The 21,111-nt window shown below is 42.8% G+C and overlaps 4 protein-coding genes across 6 annotated transcripts in view; 2 read left to right on the top strand and 2 right to left on the bottom strand.

Moving 5' to 3' along the window:
* Positions 1-7,734, bottom strand: part of LOC106811552 (ATP-dependent RNA helicase DDX19B-like) — a 12,100-nt gene extending 4,366 nt beyond the window's left edge. The window contains exons 1-8 of one of the 2 annotated variants that reach the window (XM_014815221.1): positions 7,448-7,734; positions 2,633-2,762; positions 2,074-2,212; positions 1,751-1,843; positions 1,456-1,558; positions 1,063-1,177; positions 658-835; positions 166-406 (exon numbers count right to left, since the gene is read on the bottom strand). In XM_014815221.1, the coding sequence (XP_014670707.1) occupies positions 166-406; positions 658-835; positions 1,063-1,177; positions 1,456-1,558; positions 1,751-1,843; positions 2,074-2,212; positions 2,633-2,753 (990 nt within the window). In that variant the 5' untranslated portion in view covers positions 2,754-2,762; positions 7,448-7,734. Of the gene's footprint in view, positions 1-165; positions 407-657; positions 836-1,062; positions 1,178-1,455; positions 1,559-1,750; positions 1,844-2,073; positions 2,213-2,632; positions 2,763-4,900; positions 5,083-7,447 lie in introns of those variants that run through there. The other variant, XM_014815220.1, reaches the window with a different exon arrangement.
* On the top strand, positions 7,232-10,172 carry LOC106811553 (translocon-associated protein subunit gamma-like). The gene is made up of 5 exons (XM_014815222.1): positions 7,232-7,386; positions 8,272-8,398; positions 9,099-9,191; positions 9,518-9,649; positions 9,774-10,172. Exons 1-5 carry the CDS (start codon positions 7,260-7,262, stop codon positions 9,838-9,840), a joined length of 546 nt encoding a protein of 181 aa, XP_014670708.1. The 5' UTR covers positions 7,232-7,259; the 3' UTR covers positions 9,841-10,172.
* Positions 10,173-10,334: 162 nt separating this feature from the next.
* LOC106811551 (T-complex protein 1 subunit delta-like) lies at positions 10,335-17,676 on the bottom strand. 2 transcript variants are annotated; one of them, XM_014815218.1, is made up of 6 exons: positions 17,620-17,676; positions 15,022-15,242; positions 14,385-14,593; positions 13,772-13,945; positions 12,383-12,595; positions 10,335-11,843 (listed from the first exon to the last, which is right to left on the bottom strand). In XM_014815218.1, the coding sequence occupies exons 2-6, from the start codon at positions 15,185-15,187 to the stop codon at positions 11,007-11,009; spliced, it is 1,599 nt and encodes a 532-aa protein (XP_014670704.1). In that variant the 5' UTR covers positions 15,188-15,242; positions 17,620-17,676; the 3' UTR covers positions 10,335-11,006. The 2 variants fall into 2 exon arrangements, with proteins under 2 accessions (XP_014670704.1, XP_014670705.1); XM_014815219.1 differs by lacking the exon at positions 17,620-17,676 and having other exon boundaries at positions 15,022-15,251.
* Positions 17,677-17,718: 42 nt separating this feature from the next.
* The window catches only part of LOC106811549 (transcription initiation factor TFIID subunit 1-like), a gene marked incomplete at its 3' end in the record, with an annotated part of 38,774 nt that continues 35,381 nt past the window's right edge, over positions 17,719-21,111 (top strand). The window contains exons 1-7 of the mRNA XM_014815217.1: positions 17,719-17,860; positions 18,684-18,801; positions 18,994-19,132; positions 19,411-19,704; positions 20,004-20,101; positions 20,224-20,331; positions 20,374-20,502. Coding sequence (XP_014670703.1) covers positions 18,691-18,801; positions 18,994-19,132; positions 19,411-19,704; positions 20,004-20,101; positions 20,224-20,331; positions 20,374-20,502 — 879 coding nt within the window. The remainder of the gene's footprint in view (positions 17,861-18,683; positions 18,802-18,993; positions 19,133-19,410; positions 19,705-20,003; positions 20,102-20,223; positions 20,332-20,373; positions 20,503-21,111) is intronic.

The following is a 21,111-nucleotide window of genomic DNA, read 5'->3' on the forward strand; positions in this document are numbered from 1 at the left end:
GTCATCTGCTGTACATACCAGCACAGTGACATCTCACCACGCCATCTGCGACCTCTCTTTCCCTCTCTCTCTCTCTCTCTCTCTCTCTCTCTCACTCTCTCTCTCTCTCGTACCGACCCATCATAGATCGGCGCCGCCATCGACTACGCGGTCGCTAGTACTCACGTGGCAGAAGATCATTGCCTGGCCGACGGTGATCACGCCGTAGATGTTGGCGAGGGCCTGGAACTTGTCCTCCTTGCCGCCACAGACGACATAGTACTGCTTGATGTTGTCGAGGCTCTCCTCTTCGCGCCGCAGCCGTATCGTCATCGGCGATGAGATGATCGCCTCGGCGAAGTTCATCACCTGCTGGTCGTACGTCGCCGAGAAGAGCATCATCTGGCAGGAGGCAGTGTTGAGACCCCTGAGGCAGAGAATATTGTTAGGATGCAGAAAACAAATCGTTTCACAAACGGACACTTTATTTTATTAGTGACAGTTATACAGCGAAACCACCTCTAGAGAACAACCGTCTTTGAAGGGGACTCTTCCCGTGAGTGATTTGTCATGCCCAGTTTTTTCTATACTACTACTAGCTAATTATGGCAGAGTAACGAAGTCTCGGACAACGCTCCACCCGTCGGTTTGCCGCGAGCCGAGATTTAGAAGGAGTACCTGTGGATTCGGGTGGACTGGTCCTGGTGGCCTTGTGTGGCTATCATCACGTCAGCTTCATCCAGCACAAATACCCGCACCCGCTTGAGATCCACAACATGAAACTTCATCGTCCAGTCGAGCACAGTACCGGGAGTTCCAATTACGATCTGGCTGGAAATCTTCTGCCCTCGACTGACTGAAAGCAAACATTCGTGCATCGAATATTACGAAATTAAACACAAACCTTTGAAACAATTTTTAATATCTAGTGACTTAATGACATCAGTTGAAATCTGATTTTTTGTGGAATATGTAATGACTATAGTATGTGCACGTACTAAGACAGAAAGTCGTGATCTTTTTCCACGGCAACCAAGCTTACAGTAAGTACATCTGAATGAGAATTTTCCACCCTATACTCACCTCTTTCTCCCCTCACAGCATAAGCTATGCTCATGTTTTCGATAAACTTGCCCATCTGTTCCACCACTTTGCCTGTCTGCAATGCCAGCTCATAGGTTGGGCTGAGACACAGAGCCTATGAAAAGTGAAGACCCAGATATGAATACTGACCTTTACAATAGAAAAGCATCAGAAATATAATGCAGATAACTCTTTCGCACGCTCTGGCTCTCTCCCTCTCTCTTGTGCTCACTTTTGTTATGTTTGTATATAATATGTGTGTGTGTGTATGTATGTATATTACTATACCACAGACATGTTTATTATATATGTAGAAATTCCATGCTCCTCTAGAAGTCATTCTCCACACCAGAATGTGAAAAATCAAATTATAACTAATAACATTTAATTTACCTGTGGGTAAGCGCTTTTGAAGTCAACTCTACTAAGCAAAGCCAGTACAAATGCTGCCGTCTTTCCTGTTCCACTTTGAGACTGAGCAATCATGTTCTGAGGTCTACAAAGTAAAAACAACAACAAATCCAATTAGAAATTATTTGAAATTCAAGGTCAAAGTGTGATGTACAGATCGGAAATCTTTCCACTATATTGGCTGCATCTCTGGAGAGTATAGCCAAAAAATATTTTTTCCCAATTCTGTAGGAACTGTCAAGATAACAGGAAATAAATCCATGCTCGAGGTACTCACGGATCCGCTAATAATGTAGGTAGTGCAGTTTCTTGAATCTTAGAAGGTGTATTGAATCCCATGGCATAGATTCCCTTTAGAAGCTCTGGGCGTCTGTATCAATCATAAAGAATGTAAAAAAAGTACAAAATACGTTAAATAACATTACAATTGAAGACACTTAAAACCATGTATTTTAGCCAGATAACCAACCAAAAATTTATGCACCAAATTTGCCTGCAAGTGCCTAATAAATGTAGGCATACGGCAGAAAACTTATTCACCCAAAAGTGAGTTAATACTTTACACGAAGAAAAAAATCAAGTGTATGTCACGGGTCTTACAAGTTGAGTTCCTCAAATGACTTGATAGAGTAGAGAGGCGAGTTTGGATCTTTTCGTTGAATCTCGATGTCGTTTTTTGTCTGAACCAGCTTAGATCGCAATAGTTTCTGAAGATATGAGCGTTCTTCAGCAGTCATTGCTAAAAGTAAACATAAGAAACCTCTACTCAACCAGTAACTCTTGTTTAAACATGCTTTATCACTACTCTATTAATTATATATTCTAGCCTTTATGATTTGCATCTGCCTATACTATGCCTTACATATTTTCATTTTATTTAAAATTCAACATGTGTTAGCGCACAATTATATATAATGGACACTTGCCTATAAAGGACAATTTTTGTGATTCACCTAAGTGGTCACTATATCCAACGAAATTCCCTTTATGAAATGAAGATATGTCTATAAAGGACAATTTTGGCTTCTATTTCATTGACCATTATATACAGGTTTACTATATAACTATTCTATAAGATGGGTAAATTGCATGACACTTACCATTACATACAGGTTTACGATAACTATTCTATAAGATGGGTAAATTGTATGACACTTACGCTTATCATCATCCTGGTTAGACGTGTTTTGTTCACCATTGGCATAGCCAATTTCTGCCCCGTGTCGCACAGCATCATAGCTTGGTATTGATATGCGACCAGAAGGCTGTGTAATTCTCATGTCTGTAACCTGGAATCAGATCACACATGTTACCTACATTAACGCATTCATACATATATGCTATTCTAATTTATGTACAGCACAGTAATGTTCGTGGGATGCCACTAGGGACAGCGCGTCTCCCAAGTCCGAAATAGTAGGTTTCAGGGGAGAGATAGTGATCCGCTAGATGGCGCATTATTAATTAACAATTAATAAAATCAGTTAACCCTAACCCTAACCCAAATCCTAACCCTAACCCTAATCCTAACCCTAACCCTATCCCTAATTCAAAATAATAATAATAAGGCCCTCTAGGGAGAGAATTCGGTACCATGGGAGACGCGCTGTCCCTAGTCGCAGCCATGTTCACAGGCACTTGGACCGTTTCAATAATAAAATGATGGTTAATAAATACCACACTTGTCACTACTTACTGACAGTACCAGCAATAGTTCTTAATGTTTGATTTGACCTAATAACTTCACTTCAACACCGTTCAACTACACCGCTGCAACACATAGCCCGCCACGCCATTGTGCATGCACAGATACACAGTTAGAGAAGGTAAGAAAAGCGTTTGCCACAGAAATTCCAGAACGCTCACTTTTGTCGCAGCACTAGAGGAGAAATACACGTCCAAACGCCATGATATTTGCCATCTGCTGTGTAGCTGAATGGTCACTTGTTCGAATATTACGTCTTGCAACTTGGTAACCACATACTTTACCCAGAATATATGAGAAATCCTGTTCGAATTTGCCGCAAATTTTCCCATGAAGCCGATTTGTAAACAGGACCAACAAGCCGGAAATCCCTAACTGCTCTATTATATCCTTTGACCAATCACGATAGCGGCGAGGCATCCGGGTACCCTGGGGTTGGCGTCGAGGCTCGTTTTTGAGTTTGGGGCTCAGGCCGAGATGCAACTCCTCCCAGAGTGCAATGCGGCGCCATTGCTCATGTACTTGTGTCCTGTTTACAAATCGGCTTCATGGGAAATTTGCGGCAAATTCGAACAGGATTTCTCATATAATTCTGGGTAAAAGTATGTGCGTACCAAGTTGCAAGACGTATATTTTCGAACAAGTGACCATTCAGCTACACACAGATGGCAATATCATCGGCATTTGGACGTGTATTTCTCCTCTAGTGCCTGCCGACAAAAGTGGAGCGTTCTGGAATTTCTGTGCAAACGCTTTCTTACCTCTCTAACTGTGTATCTGTGCATGCACAATGGCGTGCGGGCTATGTGTTGCAGCCGGTATTGGACGGTGTTGAAGTGAAGTTATTAGGTCAAATCAACATTAAGACTATTGCTGGTACCTGTAGTAGTACTGACAAGTTGTATTTATTAACCATCATTTTTATTATTGAAACGGTTCCAGTGCCTGTGGCCATGTTCGTGCGTTGTTGACAATTAATATAATGACCGTAAATTTCCAAGGAACACGATGTACGAAAGTAGGCTAGGCATATCTTTTGTCTTTCGACGTTTGGTAATAATCTAGCTGCATGCTTAACTGGTGCAATTCTTCTTGTTTGAATGCACGCTTTGATAATTAAAGTGATTACGTCACCGTAAATAGTAAAGAATAAAAAAAATATTTCCACTTTTTTACAAAAATATAAGTAATTCTGTTTACATTTTATGGTTAAATTGCTGCATTACACTTCCTATTTTACTATATTGTTCCGATGTGAACATACACTCGTGACCCATACATAGCCCCTAACAAGCAATTAATGTTAGACAACATTAATTCAAATCGGCTAGGTTTTTTGGATTTTTTAACTAGTTGGAGAAACAATCTTATCAGGTAAGAATTTGACGATTTGTTTAGTCTCGTTAGTTCTTACTTTTAATGTAAAAAAATGGGAATTTTTTTTTTACAAATTTTACCATAGAAAATTCGTGACGTAATCCCTTTAACTAAGTAAATAAACACTCAATCACTGAATCAATCAAGAACCATGTACTGTCCAGTAAATAGAACCATCATGTTTGGCGCAATGATGATAAATGGGGAAAAGATACGATATGTAGATTTTCACTAAATGACATTTAAAATGCAATACAGGATTAGAATTGGGCAATCACACACTACCACGGCACTGCCACTGGCAGTGGCACTAGCGTCGCGAACTGGAACTACTTCAGTACTTGCCTGTTGTGACAATTTAGCATCTTGTTCATCTACAAGTTTCGCCCAATCGTCATCCGCCATTATAGATAGCAGCCGAAGCGTATTCGATTTAAAAAGGATTTGTATAGACCTACAGCTCTGTAGCACGAGTTTTCGAAGTGATCTTCACAAAATTTCACAAGAGCCACAGCGATTTACGTAGAGTAGGAAAGAAGCCAACGCCATTAACAGTGGGTTATAGCGCCATCTAACGACCGTTATAATAAATTATTTGTTCGGTGCCTGTACGCTGAAGCTATCGCCACGGTGTTGGTTGCGCGCGTGTCGGGGAAAGATTATATTTAATGTACTGTAGAGTGTGGACATGAAAAAATATGTATTATATAGCTGTACATATGTTCATGATATATGTTTAGTGCCTACTATCATGCTCTCGCTTAGCAAACAAGATGCTGTTTCTGAGGTTTTCTCCAGAGTTCATCATATATATAGCGAAGCATGTTTCATGTTTATAAACATTGACCTCATATGCGCACATGCGCAGCAAGCGGTTGGCCAGCAAGCAGATGCGTGATATTTGTTCGATACAAGCACACGCACGCACGCACGCCACGCCACGCACGCACTCACACACGCACGCAGGCCACGCACGTGTACGTTCACACGCACGCACGCACGCGCGCGCACGTGTACGTGCACACGCACGCCATGTACGCACGTGTAAGTGCACACGCACGCACGAACGCACGTGTACGTACACACGCACGCACGTGTACTTGCACACGCACGCACGGCACGCACGCACGTGTACGTGCACACGCACACATGCACGCACGTGTACGCACGCACGCACGCCAGCGCACGCACGCACACACGCACGCACGCCACACGCACGCATGCACGTTTCCAAAAACACACCGCACGCACGCATGCATGAACGCGTGTACGTGCACACGCACGCACGCACGCACGCAGTCCTACGTGCCACATGCATGCACGCACGCACGTGTACCTGTACACACACGCACGACGCACCAACGCACTCATGCACACACGTGTACCTGTACACGCACGCACGCACACACACATGCACGCACGTGTACGTGCACACGCACGCACGCACGTGTACGTGCACACGAACGTATGAAAGTGTACCTGCACACGCGCGCACACACGCACGCACGCACGCACGTGTACATGCACACACACGGACGCACACACGCATGCACGCACGCAGCACGCACGTGTACGTGCACTACATAAACAGCGCTTTCTATCAGAACATGTGGTCATTCATCTGTAAATGTCATGCCTCGCTTCTGCCAACCACCAAGCCAACCACAACACAAAACAAATACACGTGACCTGATCTATGACGTCACGTGAAACATCGCTTGTTTTGCCCCGGGGTTTTGCCGTGTTTGTGACGCCACAGATCATACGCTATTCTAAATAACCACGCTTCATGTATTAAAAATTGACAATACAACACAAATAAATTGCTGGTATTACTTTATCTTGTGTATCATTGATGTGGGACCGCCCAACATATTGTCTGTGGCACGGATAATCATAATGTTGGTCGCAGAAATGTGCGTACGTTTCTTAAGTACAACTAGCAAGAGCAAGACTAGCTGCGCTCTATTAGTTCTCACTTCCCGGCAGTCAGAAAAGAAGAGAGACAAGTTGCTAGGCGTGTAGCGAGGATGCAATCTGTTGCCCACATTATTGGTAGGCCACTCGATCCTTTCCCCGGAACGAGTTTGCTGTTCATGTGCACTAGCATTGGTCGTTGGGGGCTTAAGTCATACTGCGTGGTATATTTATGGATTTATCATAACAAGTTACTTTCTGCTATCCTCTTTTTATACCAGGAATGGTACCATTTGGTATTTTTATTTTTTCCAGAAATTTAAGACTGCAACTGATAAATGAAAACTTGGGTTCTTTTAGGGAGGGGGATGCTGCGATTTATCGCGGTCTCATTGCCGCTAATCCTATCTATTTGTTATGGATTTGTTTATTTTTACGCAAGCCTAGTAAATACTATTCTTATACAGGTTTGAAGACGATCATCTTTATCATGAGTTTATGATGTTCCCACGTGGTTCCCATGGCCATGTACGCGATAGCACCAAATAGCACGTGGGGAATAAAAATGGCGTTACTTGGTGCGATTTAAAATTTCTAGCGCCTCATTACCTACCATTTATTTTGCATTTGACCATTAAAGCTTTAGAAAATAAAAAATTAATAGTAATCCTACAGTTAGATATTTATAAAAAATACTAGTAATTGTCGGATCTAACGAGTCGAAAACTTTTTAACTTGTACCTGTGTTTGATTTCTTGATCACTACCACGAGAGGTAACCGGGAAAGATGGCAGTGGGAAAGAAATTGACGAAGCAGGAAGAGCTGTTATTGCAGGATTTTAGCAGGAATGTGACTACTAAGTCATCAGCGCTGTTTTACGGAAATGCGCTTATAGTCTCCGCTATACCGCTATGTAAGTAAAATATCCCGTCTTTGCGGATTTAAATAATTGTCGGTGAATGCGAACTCCGTACCTGTTTCCCTGATCCGGCGTCCACGTCACCACTCCACCAGTCGCCACACTCCACTCCAGCATCACTCGCACAGTCCCGATGGTAGCTGACAGGTGTGTGCTACCACAAATATTATAGCCCCGCGAAAGATGTAGATGAATACGAGAGTATATTACACTAAAAGTGATTAGACTTTGTTGCTTTTTAAAGTTAGATATTTAGGAACGCATTCTGTCTAACGAAAAGTATATTATGGAACACGAAATACAACTTACCTGTTACCATTCTTCAAATTTAATCAATGGAAAGGTAGGTACTACTACTAGTTAGTGTTGGTAAAGAATCTGTACATAACAACCAGCTGTTATGTTATAGTTTTGTATTATAATTAGTTCTTATATAAGTTAGCAGTCTCACTCTATTAGTTTAAAATAGCAACTGCTAATCTAAATTATATATCTAGGTTGAGATATAGACTTATTTTACTAGTTGTAGTTGACCTCGCCAGATCAGGCACAAGCTCCTCACATCATTCTTGCACATTGACTTGCAATCGGTTTATGTTTAGATACTTCCATCAATAAATGTATAAACGGATGGCTCTTTGGTAGTTGCTGATGTGCCTTTGTTTCCGTCTATACCTTCTATATCACCATTGGACTGCACAGGGTAGTAAGTTTGGATCCAAAACTTGGCACTTCATTTGCACTTGCCAAGTTGTACATTCAGTTAATAAATGTTTTTTTAGAAATGACCCAAAATGGCAAACACAGGAGACACACTACTATGAAGCCAGCTAAATAAGTTAAATTGCCAGTTAAATTATGCCAAATTTACCATTTCAGGGCTGTTCTGGAGAATTCACCAGATGGATCCATATCAGTCTGGACTTGTTTGGGCAGCCATGACAATTGTCAGCACCTATCTCGTTGCATTTGCATATAAAAACACTAAATTTGTTCTCAAACACAAGTAAGTTGTTCATTAAGGCTCCTTATGGCTATGCTAGTAGAATGTGTAGGGTAATACTATAAATATTCAGTGTAATTATGGGAATTAGATGCAGGGTAATCATCTTAAAATAAGTTTATTTGGCCATTAGGAGCTGCGAATGCAAGTTTTTTTTCTAGATCTATTTATACTTGAAGTTTGCCAAAACATCATCTATTCTGTAGTACATTTTCTCGTGCTAACTAATGATAATGCTACGTATTGCTGCCCTCTAGTGGCACTTAAAAAAAATTATGAAGTGTTATCTATGCAGCAGCTTTTCAGGATAAATACATCCTTACACATAGACACATCTCTGTGGTCTTTGTTACTCTTGTTCCAAGCAAGGAGCTAAATATAACAAGGAGAGGAAGTGGATTGGCTGTGTGCTTTTCGCCTCAAAGGCGCCATGTATGGACCATAATCAGCTGAAACGGCTGTGCAGACCGAAACCAGAGACAATAGAACACTAATCTGTTCTAGGGTTTTTGCCGAACCCAAATTTGGGCCAGATATGGCGGCGCTTCCTCTCCTTGTTATATTTAGCTCCTTGGTTCCAAGGACAGTCATTAACGACACTTGTGCAATCGATGTAAGAAGCCAATGTGTGTCAGTGCTGTGACACTACTGCACAAATGTTTCTTTATTCTTATATATTTACACTTGATTTTTTTATCTGCAGAGTTGCACAGAGGAGAGAGGATGGTGTGAACAGAGAGGTGTTGAAGAGCCTGGCAGATGACAAAAAAATGTCTCGTAAAGAAAAGGATGAACGGTACCATTTTTTGATTTAAAAGAAAATAGGAGAAAAGTTATGCTAATGGATGAAAAACTCATGCTATAACTTAGTCAGTGTTTTTGTTTGCAGAACTCATTGCGCATGGTCAAAACTCAAACCTTATGCTGACAAATAGAATATTAACATATCTCAGGGAATTCCCCCTCCCAGTTGCAAGCTGTCATATTATATAGCCTGCTGTCACTGATTTTCAAATAGATGAGATCAAAAAGTAGTATGAATGTGATGAATGCTATACCACGTTGGAAAAGCAAGAGGTATTTGCGAGCTCTTTTGCGTGATTCCCAAGTTTTGTCTTGCAGGGCACTATGGAAGAAGAATGAGGTGGCAGATTACGAAGCAACAACTTTTTCCATATTCTACAATAATGCGTTCTATCTCTTGCTGGTCCTCATCGCTTCATTTTACATCCTGAGGACGATGTCGCCGACTGTGTATCCTTGATATTACTCTAGTAATGGTCTCGCCAAGAGTTGGGTAATAACAGATGCTCAACATTGATTTTCAAATAGCATCATTTATCAACACCCTGTTTATGTCCTTAACTTTTTTTCTCAGCAACTACATTCTTTCCATTGGTATCGCAAGTGGAATTCTGGCACTTTTTTCGACGGGAACTCGTTAAAGATGGCACCACGGGGAAAGGATGCCTGTAATCTGCATTGGCGGGATAACGCAGCACTTTGGTCTAAAACGAACCCCAGCACGGCTATATTTTCGAGTTAAATTAGATTTTTAATTGTGAGAATGCCAACATAAAACCATTATTGTAGTGATCTTTTACTAAAAATCGAGTTTTCAAAAGAATCTGATACTGCTGCGAGATTTTTGTTTATGCAGTTATTGGAAGATGAAAGGTAATTAACCATTCCATGTCGGTGCAAGTTGTCAGTGAGTGGTGGGTTGTAGATAATTTCAATAAATTACTAATAAATCTTTTTTTAAATACCCACTATATGTATCTTCTTTTATGAGTATGTTATTAGTCTATCCCTATTTAATGGTATTATCTATGGAATGTAAAATACACTGACGTGCAATGTGGAAATGACATTTTATACATACTTCACAATATACCGAATTGATATTAGATCAAACAAACAGGATTACGCAGTAATGTCGTAGTTTAAAATTAAAGTTCATCAATGTTTATTGGAAAGCGATTTCCATCCTTAATACAGAACTTGAAAACGATGCACATGCCTTGAATTTTGCCACTCTACAAATGCATGTAAATTGCCAGTTCTTACATGGAGGTGCTGCTAGAATCCTGTTTTCCTTACACACGTGAACGAATACTTCTCGTTTCTCCCCCTCCCCGCGTGCCGAGTGTGACGGTGACTGTGACCTCACATATACGATACTATAGCAAGAATGGGTATGTAGGTTATTATTACTTGTAGAGTGGCGGCATACACGACGGCCAACTTCACGCTGGACTTACATGATGTGAAACAATGCAGACGGCTACACTGCGACGGAAACAAAGCAAAAAACAAGGAAGTCGACACGCGGTACAGCGCCAAGACTTGGAAATAAATATCACTGGTGTCTGCCCAGGTAGGCGGCCGTTGTCAGAAACGTCACAAATAATTACAATGCCAGAAGTCCAAATAGTCACGTAACTTTGAACACAAACTGTTGACGCAAAAGCTACAAAAATGTTACTTAGACTCACGACAGTCGATAAACTACTCGCGACATATCCGACGGGGGACCACAGGTAACTCGAGCGGGGCACCGCATCTGCACGCGAGACAAAAAAAAACACCCCGACCCCGCTGCCGCAGTTTAGCGCACGGCGACGACGATGTCGTCGATCTTCAGGATGCTGCGCACCGTCTCCGTCGCCAGGGAGACGGCGCTCGTCGACACGAGCAGCGGCTGCACGACGTTCTCCTCGAGGATGTTCGTCACCGTGCCGCGACGCACGTTGATGCCCGCGCTCGCCTCGCCGACCGAGTGCCGGTTGCGCAGCTCCGTGACCGTCGCGATCGGGTTGAGCCCCGCGTTCTCCGCGAGCGTGATCGGCACCACCTCGAGCGCCTCGGCGTACGCGCGGAAGCAGTAGGCCTCGGCGCCGCGCAGCGTCTGCGCGTACTCGGCGAGACGCAGCGACATCTCGATCTCGGGCGCGCCGCCGCCGGCGATGAGCGCGCGCCGCTTCACGAGGCAGCGGATGACGCACAGCGCGTCGTGGATCGACCGGTCGGCTTCGTCGAGCACCAGCTTGTTGGAGCCGCGCACGAGCACGCAGACGGTGCGCACGGCAGTCGGCGACACGACCCCCGTCACCTTGACGAGCTTGCCGGTGCCGGCGGTGATCTCTTCTACGAGGTCGGCCGCGGCGAGCATGTCGGTGGAGAAGTGGTCGAGGCTGGCGATCGGCTTGCAGCCGAGCGTCTTGCAGACGAACTCGATGTCCTCTCGCTCGACGTCCTTGACGACCATGATCTTCATCTTGGCGAGGAAGTGCAGAGCGAGGTCGTTGACGGCGTCGCGGAGGATCGACTTCTGGATGAGCAGCACGTTGCAGCCGGATTTCTTGATCGCCTTGACGATGTTGAGGATGTAGGCGCGCTCCTCGCGCAGCACCCGGTCCATCTGCGTGTAGTCGGAGAGAATCACCTGCGAACAGTCGAATTACGTTAATTAAGATGAGACGATTTAATAGAATCGGAGAAAATGATATGCAAAAGGTTAAATTACATTAAGATTAGATAATTTGATAGAGTCGGCGAGAATGACCTGCGAACAGTCAAATTACGTTAATTGAAATTAAATGATTTAATAAAATCGTAGAGATTGGTTAAATTACATTAAATTATGTTGATTAAAATTAGATAAGTGAATATGAAATATTATATAATATATATATTATATTAATCGGTTATATTAGAATGTGACGTATGAGCGGGATCTTTTATGATTATGATAATTGAGAAGACAGAGCACAGACTTGATTAATGGTAGAATTATTTTTATTTTTACTGGCCTCCGGTAGAATTTTTTAACAATCGCTGCCTGATTAGTGAATGATATGCTTCAATCGTTAGAAATTGTTCGCAATGAATTGCACGCGAGCGATGCATCCGACAGCGACGGCTTCGCGACGCAACGTGCAGGCGACGCTCGTTCTAACGTGCACTACTGATTGATGTACGCACCTGATTCTCCATGTCTGTCTTTGGTGGGGAAATGCAGAACTGGATCAGACCGATCTTAGCCTTCTCGATGCGGGTGGGTCCGCCAGACCCGGCTGCCTTTTGCGTGAACACCATGCCTTCTATCAGCTCCGTGTCCTCTATCGTTCCACCGACCTTCTTGATTATCTTGATGTCTCCAAGGTCAACGTTATCGGCTATGTCCGGATTAACGACCTTGAAAATAAGAACGGTTCAAATCGCAAGCATCGGACAAATGAAATTGACATCGTGAATCAAGATAAATCATTCACTGGAATTTTACTTCTTTACATGTAGGATCACGTGAGGATCATGTGAGGATCACGTGAGGATAAATGAGGATCACGTAAAACAAATCTGTCTTTATTGTGTGTTAATGATATAAATTAACAGTAATAATTATAAAATTAAGACATTTACATTTTGAACTCTATTGTGCACTTGCAAACATCATGCAAAATGATAAATAATGAACAGGTGTCTGTCAGAAAGCATAAAATATTCGAAATTATTTTCGCTGGGCAAATTCTAAAACTGAACTCTGAATTAGGCAACACTTTACCAAAAATATAACTGAAAAATGCATATGTTTCAGAACTGATACAATACTGATGCTGAAGCATGAGCAAAAAATAAGTAAATGGCATTTTTATACAACAACAATTCACAACAATAACCAACAATGAGTGATACCAGCAATAAGCATATATCTAAGCATGAACAATACAAGTGCAATGCATGCATGCTACCAGAGGTTTATCCCACACAAAAGCATGAAGGCACAAACACGACCAAGAAACTCGCCAACGATGCGAATTTCCTTGCATATAGACATTTTGTGTGCATAATTTTTTATCTGTAAATCAGGATAGTTTATTGCAAGTATTGGCGATCTTTAGATGAAAATTTCTTCAAATTCAATTAAGCCTATGTAGCAAAACAGGTATTGGAAATGCAATAGGTCTCTAGAATGGATTACAGTTTGACAATTCATTATTTGAGCAGCAGTTGCTATCATAATGTTTTGTATATGTGCATTCATGCTTCTGGCCAACAAAAATATCTGGTGCTTTACATGCAATCTTACTTTCGACAAATCTGATGTCATCCGGGTCACCTAACATACCAAAAATGCATTTACACATCGAATAAACTATTATTTATAGTTCATAAGATATAATTACTTTTTTATAGTCTGACATTCACTTCAAAATAAACATTTAATAGTACATACTAAGCTCATTTTGAACCAGAGTCAAATTAGAGATATTTTTCCCACCTTCCCATTCTCCATTTTCATTCAAATTTTTAAAGAAAATCAATAGTGAGTGAGTATGATTGATAAACTGCCACTTTCTGTGCTATATTTACCTTCAACACAGCATCAACAGCTAGTGGTGAGAGAAAACTTGAATACTGTGACACAACCTTAGAGCTGAGAGATGTTGCAGCAGATTTCAACAGTGATTCTCTGTCACTAAGCTCAACAGGCATTGCCATTCCGACCAATATCTCTACAGCCTTGGCAGCAGCCTTCTGGAATGCCTGTTGTATAAAATATTAAAATTTAGTATATCTAATGCTAAAAACTTCTTTCCTTCATGCTTAGAAATGACAGGTATATCACTGCTAGCAAACGCTTGTATAAAATATTAAAATTTAGTAATATTAAAATTTAGTATATCTTATGCTAAAAAATTATTTCCTTTACGCTTAGAAATGAAGGACTGTTAGCAAACACTAACCCACCCAACACTCATCTACATCATGCAAGCCACCAAATGAGTACCACTAACCGGACAAATTAGAAAATTGCAATTTTAAGATCAGTCAATTGGAATTCTAAAAGGACAAGCCACTCCTGATGCCAGACTGAAGAAACAGCACAAAGCCAAGTTTCCCCCTAGGGATGTCTTAGATGATTTTAAGTGTAGTTAGTAGTTTATAACTGAACGTGAACCGACCACACGGAGCCTTTTGTTACCTCGGAGATTTGCGTTGGATGAATCCCTCTAGACAGCAACGTTGCAGCAGCGTCAAGTAGACTGCCAGCAAGGACGACTACCGTAGTTGTTCCATCTCCCGCCTCGATGTCTTGCGCCTTCGACAGCTCAACAAGCATTCTCGCTGCAGGGTGCAGCACCTGCATCTGTTTCAAGATGGTGGCGCCATCGTTGGTAATGGTTACCTCGCCTGAAATTAAATGACTTGTTGTAGAACGAATGCAGTGGGCGTTTGTAGACAAGGTCCTTGCTCCATTCTCTAAACTTTGCAGGCCAGGCCAGATGATAATTGTAATTAATGTCTCTTTCTTTTAGCTACATCATAGTTTGGGTCAAGTAACCACATTAGCTAATAATTGATTTTGTGTTCACCAAAAATTTTGGGTTTCTCACGAGTCCAAAAACTTTCAAGTTTGTAAATCTTTAGTTGCGCATCTCATAGTTGATTTTAAACACAATTCACACGTAACACGTTAATTTTTCATACTGGACCACACCGTTAAACGGACAAAACAGACAATCAGAATATTACAGCCACACACAACAAATAAACCAATGGTGATGCACACATATGAATGTGAAGGAAGTGATCAATACTCCACTTGGTAGGATGAATACCTGTGCCTGACTGTATCATCTTATCCATTCCCTTTGGTCCAAGGCTTGTGCGCACGGCCTCAGCTACCGACTTTGCTGCAGTGATGTTACTGCGACGGATTTCGCTCGGCTTTTCTCTGTCGTTGTAGCCGGCTCTTGACTGCCCCCCATTATCGCCTCCCGCCATTACTATTTTTACGGAGTTGTTACTGTAAATTTCCTACAACGACCTGTTCCTGGAACTATAAAGAAAAAAAAAACTGGTATTAATCACACGATCAGCACAAATTTTCATATTCTATATTAGAAATATTTTATTTTCCTATTTTATTTTCTTAAATCTAAAATATTTAGGAATATTTTAACAATTACTTTTGTCGACCTGCCAACTCCAAGTATAATCTTGCAAAAAGGATAACCCAAATGGGAAAGAAAGCAAGGTTAAAGGTTCATCCACCAGTTAGAATTCTAGGTATAGGAAACAGCACAATCCCCAGCTAGTCTCAATTCCACGGATAACGGCCATAACTACACAGATGGAAGTGTGCCACATCACATGCAGCATACACTACCAAAAACAATTTTGCAATTATTATACAAGATCAAATTGAATAAACTTGCAGCAGGAATCACGAGTTGCTTAAAACTTAAGCACAGCATTTATTATTAACATTAAATTTCCACGAGGATTCATCGTGACCCATAGCGTACTATTATTACGCCTAGCCTTAGCCCGACCAGGCTGTGCGACCGATTGTCTATAGGTCTTCTAACTCTAACAAGACCGTTTCTTGGAGCTAGCCTAGCCTATGATCTCGTTAGCTCTAGTACTGTAGCCCGCATACAGTTGCCGCAGGGCTATAGAACATTCTATTACGAATGCTAGGGACCAACCCGCTGACTGGCGCAAATAGCTGTTTGAATTTCGTAAATAATTTTCGTTCACAAGAAATACCACAAGCAGACCATTTCAACGATAGTTAAAGGTTCAATATTAGTAGCTGTCATATATAACTTAAGACATATTCACTTCGGATAAGACTAAGAGGCATTAATTGCCTACCACAGATGTTTTCTAGCCGCGAGTAACCGTGAATAAGTTGGTACCTAGCATTCGTAATAGAATGTTCTATAGCCCTGCGGCAACTAGAGCTATGAATCCACAGGTGCTTAAAGCGTTTCAATAAAATATAATGCTAAATAAATACTATTTACTACCAAATTCTTAATGTTTCTATACTCTTTTTCACCTATTATTGCCGACAGTTTCCTGTAAATTCTGTCCAAATCCTATGTACAACATACGCTGCCGTCGGCCATTGCTCTCGCGGCTGCACTGTGCACACTTACACTTATATATATAGCAGGTAGGAAAGCGGGATCCCTAAATTCGCTCGACGCTCGCTTGATTTCACGACTTTACAGCACGAATAGACATCCAACAGCTTCCATCTTTGTTTCCATTTCAAGAACAGTGTTCACTTGTTATAAAAACATACTGTCTCTGTTCGTAACCGAGCTGTTACACGCAAAACCACACAAAGACTGACGAAATTCTCGTGTTCGCTAACCTTGCCCAGTAAATGTAAATGGCTGCCAGTATAGGGCTATATAGACTAGTACTCGCTCCCACCTCGATTACCCATCGAGTAACTAAGCTAAGCTGAGAGGTGGGAGCGAGTACCAGTCTATGAGCTATAGGCGGTGCACTGCTTTCCAACTCCCGTACGAGCCTCGCCATTGGAGCGTTGCAAAAACGTTGCAGCGTTGCGGCGCAAGAATTAGGTCACGAAGAGGGCCGGTGGGTGTTTCCTGATTCTGACAGCCATTTACATTTACTGGGCAAGGTTAGCGAACGCAAGAATTTCGTCAGTCTTTGTGTGATTTCGCGTGTAACAGCTCGGTTACACACAGAGACAGTATGTTTTTATAACAAGTGAACACTGTTCTTGAAATGGAAACAAAGATGGAAGCTGTTGGATGTCTATTCGTGCTGTGAAGGCGTGAAATCAAGCGAGCGTCGAGCGAATTTAGGGATCCCGCTTTCCTACCTGCTATATATATAACTTGTGTAAGTGAGCACAGTGCAGCCGCGAGAGCAATGGCCGACGGCAGCGTATGTTGTACATAGGATTTGGACGGAATTTACAGGAAACTGTCAGCAATAATAGGTGAAAGAGTATAGAAACATTAAGAATTTGGTACCGTAGTAAATAGATTTCGTATTTATTTAGCATTATATTTTATTGAAACACTTCAAGTGTCTGTGTATGAATCATGAATCATGATCTCGTTTGCTTGTGAAATATCAGAGGAGGGGGCAATATTTATTCACACTCATACTATCATCGACATTATGCCGAATTTGTAGTCTAGCCGTATACCGCAAGCAAGCAGAAAATTCGAGAGCATGAGTCACTGTATTGAAAATACAGTTTTCAGTCAGTTGACCGCTCCCTAGTTTAATAGAATACAGAAAAGATTGAAAGAAACACACGCACATCTCACTTTAATAATAAAATAAGATTACGTATAAAATATTAGATTCAACTGTGATATTTGTTACTGGAAGATGTAATCAGATTTCAATATCAATCAACATACTAACATCACACTCACATGAAAACGGAGAACGCACTCGTTGTGATACAGTGCTGCCGTCTAGCGCTTTTGTTTGTTGTGGTCTTTGAACAGCAAATGTGATGACGTACTACACAACGGCAATATTGTACATAGCCAAGTTTATATATTACAAGTACATAGCCATGTTATTTATATTATCTACTCTTGACATAGCGCATTGAGTTTGAAGTTAGCACTACTACTAGGCCTACTACTGAAGGGGTCGTTGTCGTATCAGGTACTACATATGTATACAAAAAGTGTACCAGACTTGTACTACAGAAGTGTACCCTAAGTCTCTAACCCTAACCCTAACCCTAAACATACCTCATAATACTAATTACTATTAATAATAATAGTTAGTACGTAGTCATATAAAAATATAAACATAATACTAAACAACCTAAAACTACCTCGGGTACATATATACACAGCCACAGGCACTTGCGACTGGCTGGTCGGGGTTCGATAAATAGCAACCCCGTTCTGCGCCCACATGCACTTGCGACTGGGTGGTCGGGGTTCGATAAATAGCAACCCCGTTCTGCGCCTATCGTAGTGTGTATAAGAGTGACTCATACACTCTTATGAGAGTCCAGAGTCAAATACTCCCTGATTAACTGTCGGACTCCCTGATTTCACATATATGCAGGAGTCCGCGTGACTCCCTGAAAATTCTGCTATAAGTATATTAACTAGTTCGTTCCAGAGCACGACCTCGCGGAATGTTTCAGTATTAAAATGCCCAAAGAAAATTTGGCAGACGTGCAACCTCATGAACCTTCAAAATAAGCACATGCGGTACAAGTGTACATGCGTACATGCGGTGCAAGCAAGCAAATAAGTACATGCATGCAAAGCACGTGCTTTAGTTTTGAACTTCAGACTGCGGACTCCCTCATTTTGCTGCGGACTTTCTCTTTTTGGGGGCATGGAATCCGTTGGACTCCCTTGTTCACAAGTTAATTTCTACCCATGCGTGTGTGTGCATGCATATATGGGTGCGTGCATGCGTGTGAATGTGTAAAATAGCATGTTTAAGTATGTTCATTTGTTATAAGCAGAGCCATGGAAATTGAGGAGGAACAGGACCGGCCCACGCCTGAAATGTCACTGACTGGTTTCCTGTTTGGAAACATTGACAAGAAGGGTCAACTTGAAGATGATGTTCTGGACTCGGTAATTTACTCGTAGAAATGATATCGGTAGCTGTTTCCTACTGCTAGCTTTATTTATTTTTGTCTTAAAATGTCTTCAAGTGTGTGCACAGAACTATTGGGTTATCACTATGTAGATCAAGCTGTAGAAGGAGAAGATGGCAATATAAACAGCTATATGTGATAGTGAAACGATATATTGAATTCCATGCAGGAATCGAAACAGCATCTAAATGGATTGACTCAGCTGAGCGGTATTGGTTCGATGGTGGAACAGCTGACCAAGGATGAAGAAGAAAACAAGAGTCAAGACTCTGACACAGACGGTGATTCCACCCAGGAGAGCAGTGACGGTAAAATACTCTCATTCTTATAACAATAATAATTCCTATAATTATATAACAATAATTTTGTAATTTGATGGTTTAGTAGAACTAATTACCATAGCCATGTGAGACCCTGCTCGAACATCACATGTCGTATTAGATTATCTAATCTTAATTAATGTAATGTAATCTTAATTAATTAGTAATATTGTGTGTGTGTAAACTTTACCAGTTGCTTCAAAAACCGTGTTTAAGCTAAGCCGATATCAGCGTTATACCCGACGGTGGCTCCCTCTATCACGCAGCGTTCGCGCACAAGGCGAGTTCCGCGGTCGATTATTCGGACATCAATGAGATGGCCGACGACAGTGACGAGGCAAAGTTCCGCAGCGCCATGGACGCGATGCAGATGCAAGCGCCCCCTGTCGCCAAAGTCGACGACGACGACTACGACGCCGACGATGATGATGAGAAAGAGAAGGTGGACTCCAAGTTGATGCCGCCGCCAGCTGCGCCGCCGGTCAAGTCGGAGGAGAAAGCCGACGGGAAGGATGGCAGGGAGGATAGAGCTGGAGGTGACCAACAACTGGAGATCATGGGTACGAATGGATGATGTAAATAAGAGATGTTAAATGAGCTGTTGTACGCGTGGCTGTCTCTCGCGAGCCGTGTTTGTTTTGCTGTTTCTTTCGCTTGTTATTAATTTTGAAGAAATCCATACAAAATGGGCGATAAGTTGAAGCGAATGTGATCGGTTGGCTTTTGGACGGATATGAGGGATGGAGGAATGATCGCGAGATATTCGACCATGTTGCTAAGGACCAGTGATTAGTAAAAAAAAAGGTTACAATCGCTCATGGTTGGTTTCTAATACACCGATGCCGTTCGTTCTACGCAGACGATTCGAGGGTGGATGCCCCTCTTGCTGACATGATGCCTCCTGAACTCAAGAACATCGACGTGAGGGAGCTATTTCCTGCTTTCCGACCAGGCAAGGTGAGTTAGATCGGTCGGGGACGTTATTCGAACCACGCTTACGTACCGTAGTCGTGCACTTTCGAACGCGGCTACCGCGACCGACGGCGCGTCTCCCACGCCGCTGCTGCTCTCGCTTCCAGGTTCTGCGATTCTCGCGGCTCTTCGGTCCTTCGGGCCTCTCCCAGGTGTGGCGCGGCGTAAAGAAGAAGCGAAGGAAGCCCGCGCAGCAGCAGCAGGAGGAGGAGCAGCACGACGCGGCGGCGGCGGCGGAGGGGGAGGAGGAGGGCGGTGCCGGCGGCGAGGGGGAGGCGCGGCGTGACGAGGAGGAGGAGGAGCCGGCAGAGAAGAGAAGCCGCGGCTTCGACGTCGAAGACCCCGGCGACCCGCCGAGTCCGTCGGAGTGCCTGACCGACGACGAGGTAGGGGGCGCTGCACGCCGCGTGGTGAACACAGCGGACAGATCAGCTACTCTCTCACGCTCTCTCTCTCACTCTCTCTCTGTCTCTCTCACGCTTTCTCTCTCACTCTCTCTCTGTCTCTCTTTCTCTTTCTCTCTCTCTCTCTCTTCTCTGTCTCTCTTTCTCTTTCTCTCTCTCTCTCTCTTTCTCTCTCTCTATCTCTGTCTGTCTCTCTCTCTCCCCCTCTCCCCCTCTCTCACTCTGCTCTGACGTCTACTTCGTAGCGTCATTAGCATCTCGCGTGTGTGCATCCATGCGTTGCATCTTGTCTGCAGTTGCATTTTAGTAGTCTGCCTAATGCGGTCCAGGTTAGATGTAGGTGCGCACTCGGCTGAGGTGTGCCTGCTCTGTGTGTGTGTGTGCGTGTGCGTGTGCGTGTGCGTGTGCATGTGTGTGTGTGTGTGTGCGTGGGTTGAGCGTGAGTGTGCGTGTGCATGTGTGTGCGTGTATGTCTATGTGTGTGTGTGTGCATGTGCGTGTGCGTGCGTGTGTGCGTGCGTGTGTGTGTGTGTGTGTGCGTGTGTGTGTGTGTGTGTGCGTGTGTGTGTGTGTGTGTGCGTGTGTGTGTGT

This window comes from Priapulus caudatus, unplaced genomic scaffold, assembly GCF_000485595.1.
Source record: "Priapulus caudatus unplaced genomic scaffold, Priapulus_caudatus-5.0.1 Scaffold551, whole genome shotgun sequence".
Classification (NCBI taxonomy): Eukaryota; Metazoa; Priapulida; class Priapulimorpha; order Priapulimorphida; family Priapulidae; genus Priapulus; species Priapulus caudatus.